The following is a 27,844-nucleotide window of genomic DNA, read 5'->3' as shown; positions in this document are numbered from 1 at the left end:
AACAATGGTAATGCTAACTTTTTAATGGTAAGTAGTTTTTATTCCACATATTTGCCATTTGTTTAGCCTATAGCCTGCTTACAATGGCAGTACTTAAGTTATTTTGATACTAATCTAAAAATGTTAGTTTAGTGTGTGCCAGTAATAGCAATGAAGCTCAATGCTGATTAAGTAGCTTACATTTTTGTTATGTGTTGCTATGCAAATGAGCATTAGGCCTAAGAAGAGAGAACAGATGCGGCTCATGGATATGTCATAAGTTCTGCAAATATTCAGTAAAGGACAAAAAATAGGTGATAAATTTAGTTTCTGGAGTAATCATACGTTTTAAGGGGCAGGGGATCACCAGTGTTAGGAGAATTCTTCACATCCTTGGCCTGCACAAAATGTTGGCACACATAAGAGCAACCCAACCAACACCTGTTGAGATGTTTCAGTCTAGTTTAATGTGGTAAACAAATCAGCTTTATACACACTGAAACACACACATTAAAACATAAACCCACAGCACACACACTGATAAAACACTTTGTGAAGCCACAATCTCTCTCTGGCGGGCTACAAATAGAGCACTTAAATGTAGTGACGCATTTTCTCACTGGAAAGTGCCCAGGGACCCCTAGGTCAGGAAAACCTGCTGGACAGGGAGTGAAAAGGAGGGGTGACGACTGGAGGGGAGAGAGAGAAAAGAGGGAAGGAGGGGTGGTGTAGCAGTGTGAACAAGATAGAGTGGGGTTGCAGAAAATAGTGCTACAATTTTCTTAGAAACCATGTGGGTGTCTGTCATTACCAGGCCTGGATGCTGTGTCCAACATGGCTGAAGGTTTGGGATTGAATTCATATTCCCCAGTGAGGAGGAATATAGGAAGGTAGAGACAGATGAGACATTTAAGTAGGGGCGAATCTCACAGGACAGCAATCTTTGATGTTTGACCCTTTGCTTCGTTTCCATCATGTGTCAAAGGCCATTGAAGGTTGTAGGATTATGTAACAGTGTTCATGTTTTTTGTGCATTATTATTACGAATCATGGGGATCTCTGATGTAAAGAAAACACCAGCTTAGAAGAATGACTTGTTTTATTCCAGGAGGCAGGATAGGAAGGAATGAGTTGATAAGGCTGATATGGAGGAGGAGGAAACAAAAATAATGAAAAGACTTGAATAAGCGAATGAAAACGTGAATAACTGAGTGAGGATGTGAGAGAGTGAACAACTAAGTGACCTTAAAAGGCCACATGGTCTCGCTGGTGACTGCTAGTGCAAGAGGGCTTCGGGGTTATCACTGTGAAGCACCGCTGTATTTATAGATCATCTCAAAAAAGATACCCGGCCCCTTTGCCACCCTCCCTGCTCAGTTGCCCCTCCCTCATTTTCAATTATCCCCCTGATGGGTGGAGTAATGCAATCAGGAGTTACTACAGCCCACCACAAGCCTCGTCTCTCAGTCTGCCCCAGACTCCGCACAGGCACACACTCCTCAGACAGGAAGGTAAGACCCAGCTCTGTTCAACCGCTCCACTATCCATCCATCCACCTGTCCATCTTTCAACCCATCCATCCTTTCACTGGTCTTCATCCACCCTCAAGGACACAGCTGCTCCTGCATCCTCCTCTCCTGACTCCCCCACCCACCTGCTCATGTGCTCCCTCTGCACAGCTACTTCACTATTTTACCATGCCTTTTTACTCCATATTTCCTACTTTTCCATCTGTCTCTAAGACAGCATGACCTCCTCTTCACTTTTATACTTTTTAAAATATACTCATCCTCCCAACTGCATAATCCCTGCTGATCTCCACGAGCAGAGATCCCTTACAATCCATCTTTCCTCCTTTTTCATCACCTCCCTTCTGCACTGAAGAGTTGGTAAAGATGTCAGCTCCTGACTTTTTATCACAGAGAAGTTATTTAATCTGTAAAACTGGTGTTTTTTTTTCTACTTTATGACCTTTTTTTGGATGCAACCTGTACATAAGCTTGCAGCCCAACTTTCCAAGAGCGCAAAAAGTATCATGAGTGGCAGCTAAATAGCTAGTAGTAGCTTATGTAACTCAATGGCCAAGTTGAATCCCTATATTTAGAGAGAATTTACTCTACATGGGAGCTATTCTTCTGGACTCAATGGAGCTTTATCGGTTTAAAGCTCAATTCTTTTGAACTAATTACTTCATTATCCACTCATAAGGCTATTATTGGTGTCTGTTGATGTGTGTGATTGGTTAAGGAAGTAGGAATTTCTCTAGAATGGATGCTCTGGAAGAGAAGAAAAACGTGTTCACTGTTGAAGAAAATTCTCGTGAATGCTTTGCATTCTTTTAGATGGTGAGACAATTTTTAACCCAGCAGATGCATAATTTATAAGCAATTTTATACACTTAAGTACACAAAATGATATGATTACTTCTTCAACTGGCTAAAATTCCTTGCAGTTTTTAGAGTTTTGCATCAAAAGATGATTGAATGGAAACAGTGTCCTTAAGCGCTTCGGCTGTCTGAAGATAGGCCAGTCTACATGGTGGTCAAACTTTTGCCATCAAACTGGCCTTATGGCTCAGTTCAGCATCAGGCTATTTTCACAGATAGACCCCCCTCAGATGAGATGAGCAGCATCAAAGAGACCCCAGAAGCTGGGAAACAGCTGCCTGACATATTTGAACAGCTCGAGGTTTCATCTGTGGCAGTCGAGATTATCCCCTTTTTTATTTTTAGGAGTCAGATAAACCCTTATATAAGCTAGGTGAGTCATGGTGGGAGCAGCAGACAATGAGGGAATGTGGGAGGGTCGAGAATAACTGCGAGCAGAAAAGAACCAGTAGATTAAACGTCTCAACTTCAGTCCCCTTAAATGTCTGGAGCATCACAAATCAGTCTAGCAGCTCATGTTGGAAAGGTGAGGTGGGGAAATGCAGCGATCACAAATAGATGAAGGCTATCTGTAAAAAAAAAAGAGCAGAGCAAGATCAAACTCTATGCAAGGAGTGAAAGAAATCTGACGTGAATTAAACAATGCAGGGGACTGAATGTGAAAGAGGAAACTGAATTTAATACTTCAATTTTTCTTGCTTTATTAAATTGGAGCTTTGCTCAAAAATCAATATCCATAAAGTCCCTTATGTAATAGAGTTTTTATCTCCGTTCTTCTTTGTTTTGATTAAATCAAATCAAAAACACACAATAGTGCACTAGCTTCAATAAAAGGCCTATACTATTCTTGGTCAGCTGAGAATAAGAGTATTTATGCACAGGTGGGATAACCAGAGGGCTCAACAGGCCACCCACTAACAGCTGCAGATTGAGAGTAGCCATTATTACAAGTGCCATTGGACCCCACTTATACACTGACACACACACTTACTTATGTACACACACAGGACGACAAGGGGATACAGTGATCCGGCGCTGACAGCTGGACGTGAGGTGATGGATTGGTCAGTGTACAGTGGCGTGGTGAGCGTCGGTATGCAGCAGGGCAAAAGTTGACTGTCTCTAAGCAGAACTGATAGGAGTTATTTATAACCATTTCATCTGTCACCTTCCACTCCTGACACCCAGAACAAAATGAAGGACTGCTGGGAGATGGGAGAGATGAAGGGGGGTGTTGCAGAAAAAAACTGGAGGATACTGACTCTAAATGCGTCCTGGGAAATATTTGTTTGGAAACGATGATCTCCAAAAGGCTAAGTGTGACTGCAAAGATGTTTCGGAGCTGTGCAAAGAGACAAAGCATTAGAAATTTGCCAAAAGAAACTATTTCATATGTTAAATCAACACTTCCTTCTTGTATATGCATATAGCTGCTTATTTATTGTCTCACTTTCTCTTTCAGGTAACTGACCCTGGGTCAAAATGACCGAGCGCTTCGACTGCCACTACTGCAAGGAGTCCCTGTTTGGGAAGAAGTACGTCCTGAGAGAGGAGAATCCCTACTGTGTGAAATGTTACGAGAGCCTGTACTCCAACACCTGCGAGGAGTGCAAGAAGCCCATTGGCTGCAACACCAGGGTATGAGATGCCACAGAGATGTCCCATTGAACACATCTAGGATCTTTCTGCCAGCTGCTGGCTCCATTAATGACCCATCTGTTGCTCCTGCAGGATCTGTCCTACAAGGACCGTCACTGGCATGAGGAGTGTTTCAAGTGCTTCCAGTGTAAGCGCTCACTGGTGGACAAGCCCTTCTCTACCAAGGATGAGCAGCTCCTCTGCACCGAGTGCTACTCCAATGAGTATTCTTCCAAGTGCCATGAGTGCAAGAAAACCATCATGCCAGGTGGGAGGGCAGACACAAAAAAGAAACATGTTAGTTAAAATGAGCCAGTGCAACACCCAAAATTTAATTTCAGATATTGGAAAAATAAAATGATTAAGAAAATTGATGTTGTACTGAGGAGCAGATTTTTCAAATTAGTTTTCCCCAAGGGCCAAATTATCTCAAGAAAACTAAGCCAAGGGCCAAAGGTCCAAACCACTGCACTATTATTTTTTTCCTACGAGCAGATATTGTTTCTTTTTAGAAATAAGTGCCATATATTTACAGTTACTCGTGGAAATGATGAGTCATGTTGTCAAATGACTCAGTTTGGGCCCAATAATTTGCTCTAGAGCACTGGTTCTCAGCTGGTCGAACCTCAGGACTGATCATCAACCACTCAATGAAAAAATGCTACTCAAATTTCAGATATTTACTTAACCTATTGAATCTAATTATTGAAAAATAGTACTGTTTGAGGGCAGCACGGCGGCGCAGGGATTAGTGCTGTTGCCTCACAGCAAGAAGGTCCCTGGTTCGCTTCCCTGTCAGGGCCTTTCTGTGCAGAGTTTGCACGTTCTCTCCGGGTACACCGGCTTCCTCCCACCACCAAAAACATGCCCATTAGATTAACTGTGTGACTGTGTGACTCTCATAGGTGTGAGTGTGAGCGTGCCTGGTTTGCCCTGTGATTGGCTGGCGACCAGTCCAGGGTGTACTCTGCCTCTCGCCCAATGACAGCTGGGATAGGCTCCAGCCCCCGGTGACCCCCAACAGGATAAGCGGTATAGAAAATGGATGGATGGATAGTAAAGTTTGAACCTTGTGTAGTATAAAATGTGACAGATCAAACAGAAAGGACAAAACAGGCATGTTTTTGAAGGGTTTTATTTAATTTCTGTTGCAATTTTTGGGGCTCCACGTCCAACTTTTGGGTCCAGACCCACTACTTGAGAACCACTGCTCTGGAGGACTAGGCCTGGCACACATGCTGCCATTTAGGGATGATTATTATAGAGCATCCTCTATCTTTTAGATCCTTTATCCTGACTTAAGCAATAATACAACACAAATATGATGTTACTTAGTTATAAAGGATGTTCATCTGCATAGAGGAGCACTTTTTGTAAGATTACCTTGGCATAAAAAGTGAGCTTTAAAGTTTCTTAGCCAATGTCATATACTGAAAATATATACACCCAGTGACATCACCCATTTGAGCCTGAAGAGGCATTACAAACCCTGATAACAGGAGACGCCATATTGGACGCTACGCTAACGAAAAAGTGGAAGCTGAGATGGGCCTCTTGGCAAACAAATACAGGGTGTCCACCTGTCATTCTAATCATTAATGCCCTTAATAATGCCAGACTCTTAGCTTTAATGTAATCAAAACAGATAAAAACAACCCCAGATAGTTTTAAGTATTGTATAAAGCAGGGGTCATCAAGTATCTTTGCTCAAGGCCAGAATTAGACTTGACAGAGACTCTGGGGGCTGGACTTTAAAATGAAAAATAATTAAATAAATATTTTGGCCAAATTTACATATTATTATATTAGTATTTGTATTTTCTTTCAAATCCCAGAGTATGGACCCTCCCCAATTGTGAGTTAGCACCAATATTAACTCAGTTTTGACACTTTTAACCCCTTATATGTTTAATTTTGCTTCAAAACAGGCCTTTTAATATACAGTAGGTCCCCAGTTTTTGCAGGCCTGACTCAAGTGGACACCCAAGGAACTGAAGTTTTTCACATTTGACTTGATTTAATGCTTCGATTCCAGAGCTTGCCACTTCATCAAGAACTCATTTTAAATTGTCATTGAGAATATACATATGTCTCTCTTCCTAAATCAAATTTGAAAATTGTTGATCCGTTTATGATCAAATACAGAGGGCTATTAAAGATAACACTCTGATTTAAAAAACTGCTGCTGCATTATTAACCTCCAGTAAATGTCAACGCTATGTGTTAAAGCATGTATTTGCCAACTTAATGATATGTGCAGGTCACTCTTAAACTCTGAAATGTTTTCAAAGCCTCTGTCTTTTCTCAAACGTTTCCTATCGAAGCTTTCAGGTTAAGATATTTTTCTGTTACTTAATACTTATTGATTTAAGCTTAGTTTTTGGATCAATTCAAGGGATCATTCAGGGTTTTTTTCTCAGTCGAAACACCTCAAAATGTTTAATGTTCATTGCTTGCTGACTACAAAAAAGATTTTCTTTTTCTTCTAAGTTCAGTCTTTATTTTTCTTCATGTTTCCTCTCAGGCTCCAGGAAGATGGAGCACAAGGGGAACAGCTGGCATGAGACCTGCTTCACCTGCCAGAGATGCCAGCAGCCAATTGGCACTAAGAGCTTCATCCCCAAGGATAACCACAATTTCTGTGTGCCCTGCTATGAGAAGCAGTTTGCCATGCAGTGTGTGCACTGCAAGAAGGTAAGACAATTAATTTCACATATTACAAAATCTTAAATGACTTTCACATACTTCTCAATGTTACCTTTACTCGGGGAATCATGTAGAACAAATCCTTCATGTGCAACCAAAAAGCAGTTTATATGTTTCACTCCTTCCTTTCATCAGCCCATCACTACTGGTGGGGTGACCTACCATGACCAGCCCTGGCACAAGGACTGCTTCCTGTGCACTAGCTGCAAGCAGCAGCTGTCTGGCCAGAGGTTTACCTCCAGAGATGACTTTGCCTACTGCCTCAACTGCTTCTGCAACCTCTATGCAAAGAAATGTGCCTCTTGCACCACCCCGATTAGCGGTAATAAAACGTATAATTTTTTTAATGTCTTCAAAATCAGAAGTGCTACTTTAAACAGTGACTTATCTATTACTTTTTCAGGCCTTGGAGGCAGCAAGTACATTTCCTTTGAGGAGCGCCAGTGGCACAACGACTGTTTCAACTGCAAGAAGTGCTCCGTGTCCCTGGTTGGCCGTGGCTTCCTCACTGAGCGTGATGACATCCTGTGCCCAGAGTGTGGCAAGGACATCTAAATGTGGAATGGATTGGATGAGGATCTTATGACAATAGAACAACAGAGATATATCAATAACCTTTCAGAGCAAAGAGTATAGCATACATAACATCCTTACTACCTAGCATTACCAAAAATGTACATTGTTACTATGAAATATGAACTACTAACCATGTTCTTGGAATCTAGAAACTTTAAGTTAAATATTCTTTGAGAAAAATATAATTGCTAAATGTTGGCATGAATGTAAAGACCTTTGCTTATAAAACAGCTCCATGTTTTCAGATAGACTCTGTATGAAGCTTTTAGACATATGTCTGCGGTATTAATGTATGCAAATGACAGTACACTTTGAAGTGTGATAATAACCACTGCTTTGTGCATGGGCTACCTTGATGCTGTAATTAGTAGAGGTTTTGTGAATGAACTCTATTAAATATTTATGAACTTTGTCTTGTGAACGCATGGTATCAGAATCTTTCATATAAAAGGGGCTTTGATGTTTGAAAATTTAAGCAACTTTAACAGAAAATGTGCAGAGTTGGTCTGGGTATATCTTTAGAGGTAACCTTGCAAAGCAGATGGATATGCCTGTTTCCTTGTTTCTCACTGGTGAATCCATCTTGCAAAGCTCCCGTCTGAACCATTTGGGCCCGGTTAGAAAGTGACAGGACCAGTCAGCAATGAGGGGCAGTACTTTGGCTCTGCCCTTTCCCAAACGCTGTATGTCGAAGGTTTTCCAGATGGATGTGTGAAACAAATCCATCTGGTGTGTCAGGTTACTTTAGAGGATTTATTTTTTTATTTTTTTGGCTTAACAAAAGTACTAGAATAATATATTTGTTAGAGTATAGCTGAAAAAGCATTGGCAGGAAGATGAAGGAAATTTTGGTGCAATTAAATCAACAAAAAATTGTGAATTTCATTGTGACAATTTATTTTAAAAACAAGTTGGTACAAACATGACATCTACTATGAGAATTTAAATGCTTTGTGTTTCCTGTTCCTGTTTACATCCCTTTCAAATTCAGACACAAAAGAGTCAATGAATCCAAGATTTAGAATAAATATAACTGAAAAAGACACCATTCTAGCTTTTGCTCACACTCATTTCAATTGTGACTCATTAAAAAGATGTATTTACATGTGAATGTAAGCTTTCTGCTTCCTTATACTTCAGTTTAACAATCTATGACAACACATTTCACCTCTTCAAGTTCCAACACCCCACTCTATTTGTACTTCAACACTGTGAACATTGTGTGAATCACTACAAATGCTTTCAGAAAGACAAACCTAAGAGGAATGGAGTTTAAAGAGAAATGATTACACTAACTACCATTTCAGCATATTCAGCATAATCTGTAGTTTGAATTTCAAAAGTATAACAAAGAAATACTTATCCTTCCACTGTCTGTTTACCTGTTAAGTGTCTGACTATCAAATGAGTCTGTGGTGACAGTTTTCAATCAAATTTCCATCAAATGTATAAAGCCACCAATAAAAATGACATTCCATCACTCCCCTCTTACCAAAACCAAACTGTGCTCGGAAATAAAATATCAACCATACATTTTAATTTAGAAAACATGTTGTATTTTGTCCTCTCCATGTAGGAAACATGAAGGTGAGTTGCTGATCACTGATGGTAAGGGCACTTGAGGTTGAGGAAACAAACAAGGAAGCTCTCAGCTTTACACCATCCTGTCTGCCTTTGGCTCCGAGACTAGCACTGTGATCAGCCTTTGCACACAGGTTTAAGGTTTTCGTCCCTTTTGTGATGCCTTTAGTGTGATATCAAAGGTGGGAAGAGTTAAAGGTGGTTTGCAACAACATTAAATCGGAGTCTGGGCTCCCATCGGTTCTGTGTAAAGAGTGATCAGAGGTCAGGGCCATGTTACATGCTGGATCTTTTTCTTCACCTCTGGAGACTTGATGGCAGCCTGAGGAAAGGGAAGACAGATAATTAACCACTGCAGTATTTAGTGTACTACAGTGGAACATAGAGCCATCAAAAGTATAGATTTACAGTGTTTCTAATAAATATTGTTTTGTGTGTTTGTTTGGAAGTTTTAATTATTACTGTTAAAAAGAAAATAGTTTTTCTTATATCAAAAAATCTCATTCACTATGAAGTTTAACATCAACATTGGCATTCTATCATTTCACCATACTTTTTAGTAGTAACAGTTGTGTGCTAAAGTTTTAGGAATGTAGGGCACTAAGGATTAATCAGGGGGACTGATGTACCTCAACCCAGGCTTGAGGGTTGTTGGCCAGAATCAAGCTCCTTGGTAGCCAAGTCAAGCTTGACAGTCTAGTCCTTTTCACCCTGGGTAATTCGCCCAGGGCCCTTGGGACATCCACAGCATGACCAGGGATTTGGAGTAATCCTAATACTTGCCCAAAGGCTGTAGTAGGATTGTTACAAGTTGCTACTTGTCACATTCACCCTTTAGTTTGCCGTAAAAGTGTAGACTTTGTTATTTTTTCAATAGAATATTTTCCCATCCCCTGGTAATATGCAAGGACATCAAGAGCACGACTAGAGCTGCATCAATCATCCTACCCGCCTGATGGTGAACTCAGGCAGCTTACTCGCCACATCTATGCCTTACTCCAGCCTCAATTTATAGCTCAAACATGGCTAAAAGTACTGCACGATATCTAACATGAATAATAGGGTTCCTACCGAGCTGTTTGCGTCCCGTTTAAGATTAGCTCCATCAGAGCTGCGATGAATAGATGAAGAGGATGAAGAGGAAGATGTGTTCCCAGATAGCTTGCGGATGGGGTTGGACAGGTTTGCAGACGGGGGCGGTTTTAACCTGTCGATTCCAGATGATACAGAGGTTCCTTCTGGTTTCCTTACTTTCAGGGGGCCAGACTTGGAGGAACTGCCATCGAACACTATCAGAGGTCTTTTCCTGTGTTGGTCATTTCTTGAGCTGGAAAATACAATACAGTAATAACTTTATTAAAACTCAAATGGATTTCACTTGCAAGGATACAGAAACTTATAAAGCCAGTTCAAAGAGTGAAGTACTTGTAGGTGCCAGTGTCTTTTATGGTGCACACCTGATTGTCAGTAGCTTGCTTTGCACAACTGGTTGCTACCAGCTGGCAGCTATTAGATTGTTTCCACTGAGCAGTTTGGTTCAGTTTGGCATTCATTTATGTTTCCCTTATCAAAAGTTAGAAAGGGTCCCAAATAACTGACCCCTACAGTCTGACTTTTTTGGCACTTCACATGAGTGCCAGGCTTACCATCCATCCCAAAAGGTGTAGCTACACACACACACAACAGGGGGTTTTCACTGACATCACTTTGAGCAACATGACTGTTCAGCCAGGCAGAGTGACAAAACACAGCTGTCTGCTCTAGGAAGAGTGGATGAGAACAGGAGAAAACAAATACCAGCTTAAATTCTGGATATTTGGGCTTGACAGAGATCTATACTGTTTCTTGGACCCTGGACATAGGTATGTGGCGACAAATTTGGTTCCCTGACATTTATGTGGACCTGATTTAAAGTACACAAAGCAGAGCCTGAAGGAATCCAGCCTGGCACATCAGTGACAGATGTGAAATTGAATTAATATCCAAGTTCTGCAATTCTGAAGCTTCAGATCAGTTGTTTCTCTGTGTTTCAGTATTTCATTTAGGCTACATCTCTTTACTTTAGGTCATCTGTGAAAAGATCGCTCTGTGGTTGTTGTCTAGTCTGATGTTAAGGGATACTTCAACATGTTGGCAAATTCATCCATTGCCATAATCCATATAGTCTTAGTAATAGATTTGTTACCTTTAGTTGTCGGTGCAAGCTATTTTTAGATCGCTGCTGCTGAGTTCGGACCTGCTGTGCCAACTCAATGTAAGCAGACGGTATTCCGGCTTTCCCTCATCAAACTCATCAAATATACAATCCAACAACTCCAAAACGCTCTCGTGGACAAGTTGTGACCTGTACATTCACCACGCTATGAAATAGTAACATATAATTATGTAACATTACGACACATGAAGCAAATACTCAGAACTATTTCTTGAGTAAACCACTGGGCAGAGTGATACGGTGCAGCAGCCATGTCTGGAGTGTAGTTCCGGCTTTGCATTTAGCTTTAAAACATCTCCGTCTCTTAATGTTCCATGATTATTTCATAGCTTGGTGAATGAGCAGGTTACAACTTTTCCATGAAAGCGTTTTGGAGTTGTTGGATTGTGTAGCCTTATTTGATGAGTTTGATGAGGGAAAGCTGGAATACTGTCTGCTTACATTGAGTTGGCACAGCAGGTCTGAACTCGGCAGCGGCGATCTAAAAATAGCTTGCACCGACAACTGAAGGTAACGAACCTATTACTAAGACTATAGGAATTATGGTAATGGATGAATTTGCCAAAATGTTGAAGTATCCCTTTAACACCTGGTAAACCTTCATTTTATTTTAATGTGACAAATTCACAAGATTCAACCCTCAACTTTAATATTTTGCCATATAAACTGTTAAAGCATTGGATATGTTCACTTCATGGAGCAGTCACAGAAATAACTTCATTATTTTACTGAATAGAAATCACACCCATTTACAAAGGCTACTTTATTTTATCTGTGATAAATACCAGTGGACTTCACAGTTCTTTTGGTTTTTCCCCTTTAAAGCCATTTAATTAGACATCATGGAACTATTTATACAGCTATAAAACATAATATGTGTCCCATAAGAAGAAGAAGAATGAGATTCAATTTTCTATACATCACTAACCGAATGCTTTTTGCATCTTATCTAATAGCACAGCTTCATTTGTGTCTTTGTTTACTCATCGTTATGGCTCAAAACATTTCTATAAACATATTTAATTAGCTGAGGATCTGCTCTGACAGCAGTGAAAACAATTAAGAAACACTGTGCGAAACACCAGTTCATGCTTTGTGCAACCAGAGCTGCCATGGCAGTCCAGGTAGCTTGATGCAGGAAAAACAGTCGCTACCAAAATTAAGCTACCTGCTGTGCAAATTCTGAAAGCTACAACACTGTTAATACTTTAACAATTCAATGATTAGCCTAATTTTTTAATGTTTGCTACTCTATTATTCTTTTCAGTTAATCTCTGTGATATTGACTACAAAGCAAAAGGTATTATTTTGGTAGCGGTAGCTTACCATTGATAAATCAGGTAGTTTCAGGAAGCTGCTGGGTGAGTGAGCTGGTAGCTCTGTGCTGCAGCAAACTACCACAGAATTATCCACTAATAATACTCTCGCAAGATAAGTGATGGGCCTGTATCTACTTCCCAGCTCCATAAGTCAGCACAGGAAAAAAGAATTAAAAAAAGAAGTCCTGCTCTATGTAAATTTGTCTCTGGTTTGTCCCTTGCCAGCTACTGTAGAAGAATATGGCGATTAAATCTGCAGGACAGTCGCGTATTCCTTAGAGGCAGGTAATTTCATATATGGGTTTGGCAGGGTGTTTGAGGTAAAACAAAACATAATTTCCATGTTAGTTAGATTAGAAGATTCTAACCAAATAAAAACACAATTAACAATGCTTTCTTAAATTAAAAAAAAAAAAAAACACCTCTAAATCTGCCAACAGGCCCCGGAACTATACAAACTAGACCTTCTCATCTGAAGGAAGTCATGAGAGTAAGTTAACCTCAGTTACTTATGTTTCCATTTAAAGTGTGACCATGTTATCTGGTGACTTTTAACGGCTGTTGTAGTTACAGCAGATATTGAAAAATTGTGCCCCTAGGGACAGTTGCGATTACGGCATTTAAACTAATTTATTTTGGCATTATGTTAACAAGGTGGGCGAGTTCATTGGAACTCTTCGTCTTAATAGTTAATGAATCGACAACCACAGATTCGGCTGAACGTCACCAATTAATAAGGTCACTCACTAAACCAAAACACCGGTCTAACCTAGTCTGATGGATTTTAAAATACAGATGAGAAAATGTTTTTCTCCTCTATGAATGGCTGACCACAAAACAAAATTTCGTATTGGGTGTTTGGTATGTAAAATACGTAAGCAAACGCAGTGACCTCTATTTTTAAGCTGCCAGTGTAACGTAGTTTCGGTTACCTATCTGAACTGTGACTAGTCGAGGTCTGTCTGCCCCGGGTCTTCTCCATCTTTTTGCCCCAGCGGCTGTTGGGTAAAGTCCTCTGCGGCAGCGGGATAACATGACGGAGGTAGAGCTCTGTGAGGTGGTCCCGACTGTTACACTGTGAGGTACTGACATGTTTCTACAATAAAAAAAACACACAACCGTTGGTTAGCCTTGCCTAATAATTTGTGTCGAAAGCGTTGCTTGTGCGTCTGGTAGTATAAACAGACAGCTAAGCTAGCCGGTTAGCTAACATTACTATTACATTGTCCCTTCTCCTTTATCTCTGCGTTTAATGGGACTTTACGCCTTTCTCTCCACACAATAACCCACCTCACGTAGGACTAGCTGCATAAACTCTTGAGACAACAGCTCGGGGTGCAATATTAGATCCACATCTGAAGCACTGACAGCCTTCCCATCCTGTCCTGTGGAAGTCGCCATATTGGATGCTGATCTACTCCCAGGATGCCCCGCGTCACCACAACAACCCAGAACTGTAGTAAAGTCATCAAGTTTACTTTCAGTCACTTTAACCGAGTATTTGTCATATGAGACATGCCATTTGATATGAAGAAGTATGCCAACATGGAATCAGGCTTTTAGTTCAGTTTTATTTAAATAACACAATTTCTTATTTTGACTGTCCTGGTCATTATGATAACTGATGAAGTTCAGGAATATTATAAGCTATGGCATTTAAGCAGATAAACCTGGATTATTAATCACCCGATTAGATAGTTCCTGACCTTAATGATGCCGTTTAAAACTATTCAGCAAGGTAATGCCAGTAAAGGTTCTACAAACACTGACATAAATTGGCCTGTCACAACTGTGCATTAATGCTGACAGCTTACCAGAGGTGTCAATACTGTAAAATTTTGTGCTTTTATTTATTTTCTCTATCCTTGTTTAGTCTAACTGCTTAAATTTTGCTATGATTTAACTGAACAGTTCACAGGTTGTTATGTTGTGGTTGTTCTGCACAGAAGACTTGAAGCTAAATTGGAGTCATGCATGCAATGATACCTTAATTAGTTAATTAGGCCTAGTTATAAATAATTTTGGAGAACATATTGTAATGAGAGAGAGGCCCTTTAGTTTGGGAATTCATGTCTGAGTTGGTCATGTGATTTAGTCATGTCCTGTTGTGACTGAATACAAGAAGACTCTGTTTCAGTCGCATGCAGCCAAAATTTTTAATCCTGCTGGTGAGCATCACATCCTTATGCATAAAGACATAAATATGGGTAGTATTTATTACACTGCTAGAGTAGAATACACATTTTAGAAGGCCTTATAAAACTGTGCTAACAGAAAATCTAACAAGTTTAAATTTATCTAAGACCCTTTAAGAGCCCCCCATGTATTTATGCTGTTAAAGCGGCCAGGTAAACACATAATTCCCCTGTTATAGGCATGAGCTGGCTGCAAGATGACTTCGCTCTACATCCATTTAACAAACAGAGGAAAAAAGCTTTAAAAATATCATTTTGAAACTAATTATTTTGTCTGTAGTGCTAGAATCATATACCACATCTGCAATCTATTGTTTCTCTCCTGTGGATATATTTCCATCAATAAGCCCTCCAGTGAGCCTGTAGTGTTCAAGCCTGCTGTGGCTTACCATTTTAACCATGGAGGAGTTGCTTTTCAACCAAAGATCAGAGAAGTGCAGTAACATGATTCACTCTATCAAGCTCTAAGTGAAGTGATTCAGTTAGGACAGTAATGTGATGTACAAGACACCATGGGATCTTAATTAAGAAGAGGGCATGTGTTGTTTGTCATGTGTTGCTATCAGAGGAGTTGGTTGAAAGCAATAGGCCTCACTCACCAATACCCTCTCCAGATTTTCTTAAATTTGTTTCTAAAGTTCCTGAGAGAAAACTGACAGATTCATGACATGTTCTGTAATAAGATGGCGGCTTGTGCATTTTTTATAATTAGCATAGAAAATGCCTGTTTTGTTTATATAAGGGTATGAGACTGCAGGGCTGTGGGCAAACACAGAGAAGTAGCAAGATACCAGAAATGTTCAAGTAAAATTAAACCATTATTAAACAGTTATGCAGTGGACTCCAGGTAGTCAATATTTAGAAAGTTTAAAATAAAACCAAAAAATGCAGATTTATTTATTTAGCACCAGTGATGAATACTAGATATATGCTACAGACATATACACTGGATAAAGTCAGTCATTTAGATAGGGCTTATGGCAAAAACAACATGCATAACACTGTTATAAGAAAAGGTTATGCCTTGGGGGTTGTAGGGGAGGCATATAAAGTATGATTTGATGAATACCTGCATTATGCCTACATCCATCCATTTTCTACACCACTTATCTCATTTTTGCGAGGGGCTGCCGCTGATAGCCATCCCACCTGTTACTGATCATGAGGCGGGGCACACCCTGGAGCGGTTGCCAGTCAATCACCATGCTATTTTACCAACACTTATTCTAAAAATTGAAGCTTTCAAATGCTGTGCAATCATATAAACACATTTTTATGTCAATGCAAGGGTAATTATTGTTTTGAATCTGTTTAATAAAAAAAACAAATCTAATAACTTTATATATTTAAAATTCATCATTTTACAGGTAAGATCAAACATTGCATAGAAATAGAAATGCAGTAAACTATTGTTTAATATATGCCATTATGTTTTTCTTAATTAAGAATATTTGAGTACAGACTGCATAATGGCTCAGCGTCTCCTTGCACTTGTGTGTGTTTGCGGTGATTGGCTAACAACATAACAGAGGAGCATTAAAGCTATGATAGCTATGTAGCTCCTTTTTATATCGCTTACACAGGTTACAAAGCTACAAAAGCTACTTGGAGGACTAGCTTTTTTCCTGACTGCGTACTCAGTTTAATCAAACGTTTTGTAATTAGGTGTTGAAGGTCAGGTTTTTAACTTTTGGTGTCCTAACCCTTACTTTAACCTAGCCAATGGTTTAATAAGATTTTATTTTGAAAGTTTTAGCGATTATTTCTTTTCTGACAGGGTTTGGTTTAAGAGATACATTTGCAAAACTGTCTGGCCTTTTTTAAGCTTCTGACGTAAAATAAAAATAAAGCATACAGTTAGGATGATAAGAGAGATACGTTGCTTTTATACTGATTGCTTTTAAAACTGTGGTCCACTTTAGCTTGGTCAGCTACACATAGTAATGTAACTACTTTACTGGATGACTCAGTGGTATAAATCGTTGACTTTGTCACAGGAGACTGGGAGTTTGAATCCCAGTCAGAGCACATCGAGTACCCACTTTGGGCCCTTTGGCAAGGCATTTACACCTGAAACCCCAGTCCCAGATGTACATCACTTTGGATAAAAGTGTCTGCTAAATAACACTGTAACTGTAAAATGGTAGAGGCAAGCAGTCGTCTGTTTTAATTTAATCTGACACACTATGTGGTTGATCTGTCTTCATGAGGTGGAAAAGCATTTCAGAATAATATACCAAAGTTTCCTGGTCATTCATGAGTTGTAAAAAAGGTCAGCCTACAAAGAAACTAACCTTATTTAATGCCTTTTATCTCCTTGAATCATGTGAGATTCAGCTCCTGTTATTCATTTAAAACATTTAAAGAATAACAGGGCTTAACAATTTTGAAGATAGATGGCCCACTGGAAAAGTAATATGTCCTATGTCATTCTTCAAGATATTTTTAGTTTGGTCATGCCTCTCAGTTTTGAGAATTTACAGCGCTTCTCTGCCAGAAGTGATAATGGTACAGCATTAGTTTTGGGATTTTAGGTCTAACTATTGTCATTTTTAATGCACCTTTTAATTATATTTTTATCAATTAATTGGAAAAATAATCAGCACATTAACTGATAGCAAAAAAAGTAGCCAAAAGCTGTCAAATTAATTGGTAAAGTGCAGTGAATCACTGTAATCTAATGATACCGGGGTTAAAATACACACTTACAGCCTGTGTATCTCCAAAATTAAGACCACATCATCTCAATTGCCTGGTTTGGTCCTTTAAATCTAATGAATTAACATCAAAATCAGCAATTCAGAGCAATAGATGAGGTGATGGCTCAGTATGAAATAAAGCTGACTGATTTTTGCAACAAAATAACAGCACCATCTTCCTGCTAAGTGAAGCAATACACCCTCCGTATGAAGTCTGCATATACACAGCAGATACATGTTCTTATTTAAAAACTGTATTTATTAGCTGTTTGTTCACTCATGAAACAATACTACAGTCATGTTCACATTCACAGCTCGACAACTGACGCACATCTTTGATTAAACACTCAATGTTTAACATAACATTTTCATCAGGTTGTGTTTAAGCATAAAGTTCATCAGAATCTTTTTTTTTTCAGAAGATTTAAGACAAAGAATAAGTGAATTTCTCCAAAAATGTTACTTGACATCAATACCCTGTTTGTTTTCTATTCTCTTTAAGCTCAATACATGACAGACACAACAACAGCTCAAGGACTGAAAATAGAGTCAGTAAAAACAGGATGGCATTGATAAAAGTGAAGGCAGAGAAGTTTAACCAACAAAAGCATCCTGACTTTGAGAAAATGTTAAAAACATCTGACATACTGCGCCAGCTATGTATAAGTCATATTAAGTTGTCATGTTCACACTAAATCCTACATTAAAGCAAGTTAGTTTGCAACTTCTGTTGTGTCAGTGTTTTTGTCGTACTAGTAGAGTGTTATGTCCAAACTAAACCCAACCAAAACATTTTTCCAGAAATCAGGTTTTTACTCTGTGAAGTGAATCAGGGAGCTTTTTTAGTGTAGTGTTTGTAACAGTGTTGCCCCTTGTGTTTTTCAACAGACAAACAGCTGAAAATCCCCTCAGTTAACTGATGTCAATCTACAAACAAAAACAAATAGGTATGTACAATATTTTTAAAAAATATGACTAAGTCATTACAATGGAATGAAGCCATAACCTGCAGTAGAGCTGCTGTAAAATAACAATGGTGACAGAATACCATGACATAACTGACAATATTGCTCTACAGGAATGTCCAAACTTCTGTTTTGTTTTTTTTTTTGTTTGGTTTTGTTTTTAACTGCGGGCCACACAGAAAAAATATAAGGATGACTGGGCTGCTTTTAGATGTATCACCTTTAGTGTGTTTAAGTTAGTAAAACCAACCCAGTGTAGGTTTACTTACTATGCGTTAAGTAGTTTTTATTTTACTCTTAATGTTGGGATTCACATTTTTATTCTATTTTATTTTATCTTTAATTGTATTGATTATCTCTATTGCAGTTCTAATTATGGCTTACAGCTTTTATGACTTATCACTTGTGATTTCCCTTTGGATGATTTTATGATTGTGTGGTTTGTTCTTGTGTTGAGCTGTAATATATAGTATGTGAACTGTTTATGCACTGATACTTTTAAGCAAGCAAAGTGCCAAACAGATAAATAAAGTTACCTGAATTCACTTTGAATTGAATAGAATTAAAAGGAAAAAAACAGCCTACGTCACAGCTTTCCATTAATGGCTGGTAAGAAAAAAAGCCGGTCATTGTTGAAGATTTTAGAGTAGGCAATCAGATTTTAGGAATAGGTATCATACACCCCTGGTCAAAATAACGCAACGTTCTGTACTTTAGAGACGGATGATGCTGATCGTCCCATTCAGACACAGAACAAGAACAAACTGCATGAAGCTGCCAGATGATCAGTGTAATGGGTAAAGCAGATGGAACAGAAAGCAGAGAAAAAGAGTGTAATTCATGTGCTATTTGTTGCCTAAATCCTTCTGTCTTTATAAATCAAGGCATTATGAAATTATATATCAAATTTTGATGCCATTATTTTTGCAATACATGCTGTCGTCTAAATGTAATCATGAAAAAAGCACATAAACAAATTTTTCTTGTCAAAATGTTTGTTCGCTGAATCAACACAGCAGCATCATTTATTGTCAAAACTAAGGCTATGTTCATACTGCAGTTAAAGGCGGCCCAAATCTTATTTGTTTTGCTGATATGTGACCCATATCTGTCACACTGAATCTGATCACCTGTATTAGATTCGGGTCACTTTCATATGTGGTACTAGGCCTATATCAGATACATACCTTTTTGGAATTCGACCGCAGTGTATGTGCAGCACCCTTAAGCATAAGTTTCATCTTCTAATAAGGGCCATATTTCACAATTTACTTTATTTCTTTGGAGCAATTTTGTATAAAGAATATATTTAATGATTAAGTTTGATACCCTCAGTCTTACTATTTGGAGTATTTGAGTATTTACTGAGGCTTTAACTTTGCAAGAAGCAGTAATCTTGGCACTGGACGACATCTGTATTATGGGCAGGAAAGATAGGATGGGTGGGCAACAATGAAGGCCAATGTTTCTTTTACCAGAGGGCATAATCCAAGAGCACACCACAAGAACACTATTTTGTTTATAAAGAATGATTGAATAAACAGAAACTATTTTTGCTCTAACATTAACAGTTTTTGATCCTGCATTAGATGCACAGTGATTTTGAATGTGAGTTTGTCAACTGACAAGAGCAAATCACCACCACAGTTTTTAAAAAATATTTTGCCAAATAAAAATGGGCCACTTATCACTCCATTGAGAGTATAAATCAGAGTATTCATACATTTCTGACAGATCTACTCTGTCATGGAGGTTTATTTCCACACTGAACAGCCTATAAAACCCTCTGCTCCTCCTTTGCCTTCAAGTTATCCCACCTTTCAAAACGACACACGTGGTGCAAAGCCCTTAAAAGTGTCCTACGTTTAAAATTTGACATCAAACGAGGCTACATTTGGAGTTACACATAGCTGGTGCAACCCAGTGTTGGATTATTCTCAATGTAACTTGAGTAGCCCCATGTTTGTTTGCTGTCTTAAACAGTCAAAGTTTAAAACAGTTGTTTGTAGCAGAAAAAGCTACTGGATTTTGCGTATCTGTCCTTTTACACGGTCGACTGTGTCTCGCTGCACACATAGATGTTACTCGGCCTCACTCTCCGGCGGCTCCGGCCTGGCACTCTGGGACACAGCCTGCAGCTTTTGGGGATGAATTCCTGGCACGCCTCCCTGAACTTCCTGATCCTCCAGCAGTAGATCACCGGATTAAAGACTGTCTTCAGATAGCTGAGCCACAGAGCGCCGATACTGATGGGGTAGAAAACAGAGCTGTAGTAGAATCGCCGGCTGAACACGGCCAGCAGGCTGACCACCGTGTGCGGTAGCCAGCACACGGAGAATCCCACAAAAAGGATGAGGATGGTGGTGAAAGCACGAGTCTTGAAGCTCATGTCCACTTTGATCTGAGGCGGTCTCTGCAGCCCGGTCAGTCTCATTTTGCTCACCTGGTTGAGAGCAGGGAGGCAGGAGTGCTCGTTAGTGTGGTTGTGGATGCGCAGGGTGTTACGGCGCACTGTGTTCAGGATGCACATATAGGAGTACAACATGACTGCAAACGGTACAAAGAACACCACGACCGCCAACAGCACAGTGTATCCTCGATCTGCCACAGAGTCACTGTATCCCAGCACGCACTGTGGCGCCCAGGAGCCCCCAATCCCTGCAGCCCCAGTCCTCCACCCAACCACAGAAGGCAGGGACACACAAAGACTCAGCACCCAGGAGCCTGCTATCAACAGCTTAGCTCTGTGTGGGGTCAGCTTGTCCTGCCGCTGCACGATTATAAGGAAACGATCCACGCTGATTATGAGCAGTATGGATACCCCCTCCAGTACGAACAGCCAGTACAACATGATGGAGGCACGGCAGAACTTGCTGCTGAAGCTCCAGTCGGATGTCGCCACTGTAACGGCAGTGAACGGCATGCAGAGAAGAGAGAGCATGATGTCAGAGAAGGCCAAGGTGGCGAGGAGGAGGTTGATAGCAGAGCGCATGGCGGGCTTCTGGTAAACAATCAGACACACGATTGCATTTCCAAGGAAACCGATGGTAATCATAAAGATCATTATGGCAGCCAAGGTCACACGGAGAGTGACTGATATGACAGGTGTAGCAGCTTCTGACGGGAGACTTTCTGCTGCTTCCTCCGCCCTTTCTGGCTCCATGAAGACACACTCCTCCAGCAGGCTTTCATTACAGTATGCCATTGCTGCTGTTATCGGGGATATCAGCCCAGGAGACTTGCTACATGATTTGTTATTGTTATGACCAGAATATTGAGTTTTCTTCTGGTAGTTTCCCCTCCATGGCAGTATCTGAGGAGAAAAAAAAATTTACATCAGGAATTTTTAAGGAATACTTCAGCTCCTGGGGTGGATTAATGGACAAGCCAGCCAAGACTGCAGCCTAGGGGACCCATGTGTGCAGGGACTCTTGGACTGGCCAGACAATCAACAATTTAAAATTACTAAAGAAAAAAAATGGCATTGACTCCTATTGGTCCATAAGGAAAAAATAAATTAGAAAATGATTGGTTAGATTATCAGGCCACATCTCATTTTCCCTTAACATTGCTGCATTGCTAAAGGTTAGCTCACAGTGAGACAACTTGTCTTCTGCTGCCAAATAATTAAAATAACTGGAGAAGGCATTCAGATGGTCCATGGCATTCTGATGTAAATTGACCTGAGCTACTAAAAGCTAACTCTCTGCAGACAATTGAGCTCTGTCCACAAAATATGTAATCACTGTGTACAGACATAAATCTGGTGGATAAATCTGTTATATGGACCTTTATTAAATTTGCATTAAGTAAATGTAGGAATATATTTAGAAAATTTGTATGATTGGTAAACTGTGGCAGCCCCTGCTGATAACTTAAATTAATAGTTTATCACAATGTGTACTCTGTATTTCAAGAAGCAGCTATAAACATGACATAACCATAAAAACACAGATGGAGTGTCTCTATTTGATCATCAGAGGAGTTCAGCTGCACTGTGATCTATTACTCACTGAGTGATTCTTGTAAATATGACACAGTGCGAGGAGGAATGACATCTTCAAGATGCACAGTTACATAAACCACAAGACTGACCCACATTGACAGGTACAGTATCACAGAGCTCAGGAAGGTGCTGCTTACTGGCCTGAATGAGGTTGATGATTAACAGCTGAGCTGTAACACACATAGGCGAACAAATAAACATTCACACTACCTATCCTCCAACATACACACAATCTGTGTAATGCTTCACACATGAGGAAAATTAAACACTTTGACAGTACATACCCATGATGTTGCCTGCCCTCTGTTTTGGCAGAAGCTTGGACTCTGATGAAACACAGATAAAACCCAAAGGCATTCTCAGGTCAGGACACATGCACTGAACATGTCTGTTACTATGACTACCACCTCTGGCACCAAGTGATCGATACTGTGGGAGATTTGGAGGTCAATCTGGTGTTCAGGTCTCAGGTGTGCTTCTCTCAGGTGGACTTGCACTCAGGAACTGAAAGACAGAAATGTGTGTTAGGTTAAGGTTAGGTTAGGAGTCATAACCTCCATGTAAACATGACAGTTGTTTAATGATATACTTCAGTGGGAAGCTCAGATGCTATTAAAACAATACCATTTCATGGCTTCATGTGTGGCTTAAAAGAAAACTGATTGTGAAAATCTGAAGGGATATTTGTCCAAAAAAAAAATACAAAAAGCAAAAAGTTAAGCTAGTAGCCTAATAACAGTCTAATAGTACAGGACAAAAGGCAGTGTTAGCATTCAAGATCCTCCTAGCCAAAATGACTTTAGTTTAACATCAGAGTTCATTCCAACAAGCTATTTACTTTAGCCAGTTGTTGCTTGAGCTCATGGTGATTAACATTGGGTCTTTATAATAATGTATCAAAGAGATTAAGGTCTAGACCTGCCCTCTTTGAAAGTGTCTTGAGACAACTTCTGTTATGAATTGGCGCTACACAATAAAGACTGATTGATTGATAGATGGGGATTCCATTCAGAGCCAGCATTAGTTAAGCATTATATAGCTAGAAGGTTAATTTCAAGCTACATTTAGCTAATATTACTTTAGTATGATGCTAGCTAGGAAATCAGTGCTAACTGAAATGACTTTGACATAGTGTAAGCTACAAGTTTACTCTAGGTCATAATGTAATAGACTGTTTCATATATCCATTGCATGTATATATATTGACATTCATCTGGGAAACCTCCCATACAAAGCATTTGTGAAGGGCAGGACTTTTTAAAAAAAAAAAATCTTGGAAGGTGACTGGACGAACACTCATTGCAGGCCAGTCAGAACAACAAGGCAAAGGTACTAGGCATGCACAACTCCTGTAGTAACCTGAACTCATTCTAGGTGTCATTCTCATCGAGACGAAGAGCAGAGCCAGTGGCCAAACCAAAATCCTGGCTATTAGTTGTGTTAGCCATTTTGGAAAGCTGTGATACTGACTGTTTTGTTAAGAATTTTTAAATAATAAGCAAATCTCAGCAGTTTGTTTTTTCTAACTTTAGTACACTGTGGGAGAGGTGCACTATATGGAAAAAAGTATTTGGCCACACCTGTTAAATATTGAATTCAGATGTTTCAATCAGACCTGTTGCCACAGGTGTATAAAATCAAGCACCGAGCCATACGGTCTACATTTGCAAACATTTGTGAAACAAAATGGGACGTTCTGAAGAACTCAGTGACGGTGCTGTGATGGATGTGACCTTTACAATAAGAGGGTTTGTGAAATTTCATCCCTGCTGGATATTCCAGAGTCAACTGTGAGTGATGTTATAATAAAGTGGAAGCATTTAGGAACAGCAGCAACTCAGCCACGTAAAATCAGAGTAGGGTAAATGACTGCTATGAAGTATGGCGCATAAGTCTCCAAAACTCTGTTGATTACACTGCTGAGGAGTTCTGAACTTCCACTGGCATTCATGTAAGCACAAACCTGTGCACAGGGAGCTTCATGGAATGGGTGTCCATGGATGAGCAGCTGCATGCAAGCCTCACTTCACCAAGTCCAGTGCCAAGCGTCAGATGGTGTGGTGGAAAGCAGCTTTTTTCTGGTGACCCCTGTTTTTATAAGGTACAAGTCATCATGACCGAACAACTTAGTTTTCCATGCATATATAAGGTCTGCCTTTTGTACCATTCGCAGCTGGTTGGTTGAGCTGATGGCTTGAATAACTTTAGTTTCAGACTTTATCTGGTTACAAGCCTCCTCACCTCCGTCACTACGTCACCTTTGTATGCTGGACATCCTTGAGAAGCTGGTCTCTTCTGGAAACATGTTCCTTTTTACTAGCAAAGCATCCATGGCTTTGACTTGAGCTCCTTTGCCATCTAGTGAAAGGTAGAGCCTTGTTGTGTTTTATTATGGTGGCGATTGTGAGTAGTACAGAGTGGATGTGGGTCTCTCAGTTTTTGTGCACAATGAATGATGCATGCTCTCTTTGAAAACTGGTATTCACAAAAAACATGAGTCACACAAGCACTTCAAAAAGATGTATTAACTGATTCATAAAGCTAAAAAGGTTGGGCCCTAATCCAGATTTAACCTGTTTGACTTGATGTTTTTCATTATTTATTTTAATGAGATGAAGATGAAATCAAACTTGATGTTTTTTTCACATCACCTTCAGTCCTGATGTACCAGATTTTTCATGCAAACAAGTGAAAAAAAAAAAAGATCCCTAGATGACTCTACACGCACAAAAACATCTTCTATATCAACACTTAGTGTTACTGGTTGTTGCCAAGACAACAAGGTCACCAGTTCCATGGCAACAAGGAGCCATTACTGAAATGAAAAATATTTTCTCTCACAATATTGAAAATACAATTTTAGGGAATTAGAAATACAGATTTTTTTATTTCATGCATTTTAAAGATGACTTAATGCATGAGAGTTAAAAATGTCATTTCTGTGATTGTATCATGCATACTACTTTTGATTCAACAAAAAAACCTGTTTAAGCCTATAATTATGCAATAATTGGGTTAGTGGAGAAATGGAGGAGGCATGGAGTAGAAAAAATAGAAATCAGTTGAACACTTTCATGATAAAGCTGATTAAACTTCTTAAGATTTTAATTTTACTGTGATCAGCCTATCCTTGAAAAGCATAGGGAGGAAACTGTATCATTGACATAAAAGATAAGTTGTCCTGCAGATGGCTGTTAGCTGCTTATTTCAAAGAAAACAGGTGGTTTTTTCATCTTCTGTGCTCAGCTCAAGGACTGATGACGGTGGATGATAAAAGACAACAGAGAGAGAGAGAGAGAGACAAATACAAAGCTACAGCATGAGATAAAGACCTATATAAATCGTTATATTCATATTAATAGGCCCCTTCATTTCCTGAAATAAATTGAATAAGAAACAGGAGCTTTCAATAGGATACTATCGCGTTGTGTGATAAATCTACTATCATAGTGCAGGCTGTTTCCAGGCTAAATGTAACGATATATTTGATATTATTAATAATTCATTCTTTGAATGAATTGACATTAACGAATGTTTTGAAGCGCCATCACTGAGCCTGAACAGCGTGTTCTCACATTTCTACAGAAGCCAGTTTCTCCATGACACCTGTGTCTCTCAATGCAAAGGTAGCCTACTCTGTCCGCGTGCACTGCTGGGGGAATGGCGTATGTTTTCACACAGAGGCTACATGAAAAGGCATCCCACATGAAATAGTACCAACATGTCTGGGGACATAAACATTCTACTGATAAAGCTGTATACCAGTTATAAAGGGACCTACCTTGACGTTACATTTTGATTTCATATTTCATGTCTGTCTTCCGTCGCGTCACTCGGCTCAGAGACCGCGTTTCTCTGCACGAGCTTTCCCCCGCACGCATTGATACTCTGAACATTTTTCTGCCGTATTGATCGCCACCGTGCTGCCGCCTGCGGATGATGCTTACGCCAGAAGAGCAGGTGGTCGCTCATTTAAAGGAGCAGTGAGCCAATCACAGCTCTCATAAGGTTTGAGTATTTCAACGAGTGCTACAATAGGTCTACAGCGGTTTTTACGTTAGGACTTTTTTTTTTCTTTTAATTAAAATAAAGACGCATAATGACAAGACACATGATGTCGTAGAAAAGAAAAATCGGACTTATAATGGCGTCAAAATCACTCATAATCAATAATAGTATTGAAATTATGCATTTGTTTCAGTCATTTTACCATTAAGGTGTGAGTGAAGGTCGGTTACATTAGCCTGTCTCCTAATGAAACTAAAAATGGTTTACATTATGACAATTTAAATCGAGTTGGCATTAATATTAACAACAAAATTTAAGGGTCTCCTTTAAAATGGATGTTTACAACATGCGTTGACGGCTAAGCAAAGGCAGAAACAGACAATATAAAACACATCAACTGCCAAGCTATACAGAGAATTAAAGCAAAAAATCAATATCAATAACTGCAAAAAAAAAGATTTAAATAGAACTCCATTCCAAAATAGTTGGGATGCTGTGTTAAATGTAAATTAAAAGAGAATGCAATGGCTCGCAAATCTCATAAACCAAAATTTTATTCACAATAGAATATAAACAACATATCACATGTTGAAATCTTGACTATCTTTTCAGAAAAATATTAGCTCATTTAAAATGCAATGGCAACAACACACTTAAAAAAAAGTAGGAACAGGGCCATCTTTTACCATTGTGTATCTTTTCTCTTTTTTTAATAACAGTCTGTAAACAAGTGAGGGGACCAATTCCTGGAGTGTTGAGAGAGGAATGTTGTCCCATTCTTGTCTGATGCAGGATTCTATCAGCTAAACAGACCTAGGTTTTCCAGATTTTTTGTTTAATGATGCACCAAATGTTTTCTATTGATGAAAGGTCTGGACTGCAGGCAGACCTGTTCACCATCCGTACTCTTTTTTCACAAAGCATGCTGTTGTGATGGTTGATGCTATTGTGGCCCTTCAGCTGTTTTTACAGTAGCACCATTTACTTTCGCCAGCTTTGTAAAGGTAACATACAAGGTATCAAATCAAATCAAACTTTATTTATATAGCTCATTTCATAAACAGGGCAGCACAAGGTGCTTCACAGTCAGAAACAAGTGATCACAACAATCATTGTATTGCAAATTGAGAACACAATATACAACTTCTGAGCAGAAGTAAAAACTCAACATGTACACCAAAATTATTCACACAGATTAGATCACACAACATGCACACAAACACACACACTGAAAGTATCCCATTAAAATACCCCAAATTTCTAAAAATATTCCCTAGTTAAAAATTATCATAAAGCCTAAACATCTCAATAAAAAATTGTCCAAAAATCCTGTAAAATTCTGAAACTTTTCCAGCAAATTCCACCAAAAAAATCACATTTCCTAAATTTTGCATATACATCCCCTAAAATTCCAAGAAAATGACAGAAAATTTCCCCAAGCATCTAAACGAATTCCTTGAAATTTCAATCAAAATTCTTGAAAATGTCTAGAAAAAAAGTCACAATCAAACTCCCAAATTTCCATGAATATCCATGGATTTCCCCAAACATCCAAACAAATTTCATGTAT

At 39.2% G+C, this 27,844-nt stretch overlaps 3 protein-coding genes across 6 annotated transcripts; 1 reads left to right on the top strand and 2 right to left on the bottom strand.

The window, feature by feature from the left end:
* Positions 1-1,460: 1,460 nt before the first annotated feature.
* On the top strand, positions 1,461-7,265 carry fhl2a (four and a half LIM domains 2a). The gene is made up of 6 exons (XM_041807391.1): positions 1,461-1,490; positions 3,829-4,004; positions 4,098-4,272; positions 6,529-6,698; positions 6,846-7,032; positions 7,114-7,265. Exons 2-6 carry the CDS (start codon positions 3,849-3,851, stop codon positions 7,263-7,265), a joined length of 840 nt encoding a protein of 279 aa, XP_041663325.1. The 5' UTR covers positions 1,461-1,490; positions 3,829-3,848.
* A 907-nt stretch (positions 7,266-8,172) lies between these two features.
* On the bottom strand, positions 8,173-13,810 carry c15h2orf49 (chromosome 15 C2orf49 homolog). Its single transcript, XM_041807275.1, has 4 exons — positions 13,692-13,810; positions 13,334-13,497; positions 9,939-10,194; positions 8,173-9,189 (listed from the first exon to the last, which is right to left on the bottom strand). Exons 1-4 carry the CDS (start codon positions 13,800-13,802, stop codon positions 9,133-9,135), a joined length of 588 nt encoding a protein of 195 aa, XP_041663209.1. The 5' UTR covers positions 13,803-13,810; the 3' UTR covers positions 8,173-9,132.
* A 3,742-nt stretch (positions 13,811-17,552) lies between these two features.
* On the bottom strand, positions 17,553-26,185 carry gpr45 (G protein-coupled receptor 45). 4 transcript variants are annotated; one of them, XM_041806352.1, is made up of 5 exons: positions 26,048-26,185; positions 24,230-24,354; positions 22,551-22,770; positions 22,356-22,436; positions 17,553-21,573 (listed from the first exon to the last, which is right to left on the bottom strand). In XM_041806352.1, exons 4-5 carry the CDS (start codon positions 22,359-22,361, stop codon positions 20,305-20,307), a joined length of 1,275 nt encoding a protein of 424 aa, XP_041662286.1. In that variant the 5' UTR covers positions 22,362-22,436; positions 22,551-22,770; positions 24,230-24,354; positions 26,048-26,185; the 3' UTR covers positions 17,553-20,304. The 4 variants fall into 4 exon arrangements, with proteins under 4 accessions (XP_041662286.1, XP_041662289.1, XP_041662288.1 ...); XM_041806355.1 differs by having other exon boundaries at positions 22,404-22,436; XM_041806354.1 differs by lacking the exon at positions 22,356-22,436.
* Positions 26,186-27,844: the final 1,659 nt, after the last annotated feature.

The sequence above is a fragment of the Cheilinus undulatus genome, linkage group 15 (assembly GCF_018320785.1).
Source record: "Cheilinus undulatus linkage group 15, ASM1832078v1, whole genome shotgun sequence".
Taxonomy (NCBI): Eukaryota; Metazoa; Chordata; class Actinopteri; order Labriformes; family Labridae; genus Cheilinus; species Cheilinus undulatus.
Note: the sequence above shows the minus strand (reverse complement) of the source record. Positions and strands in the feature narration are given on the sequence as shown.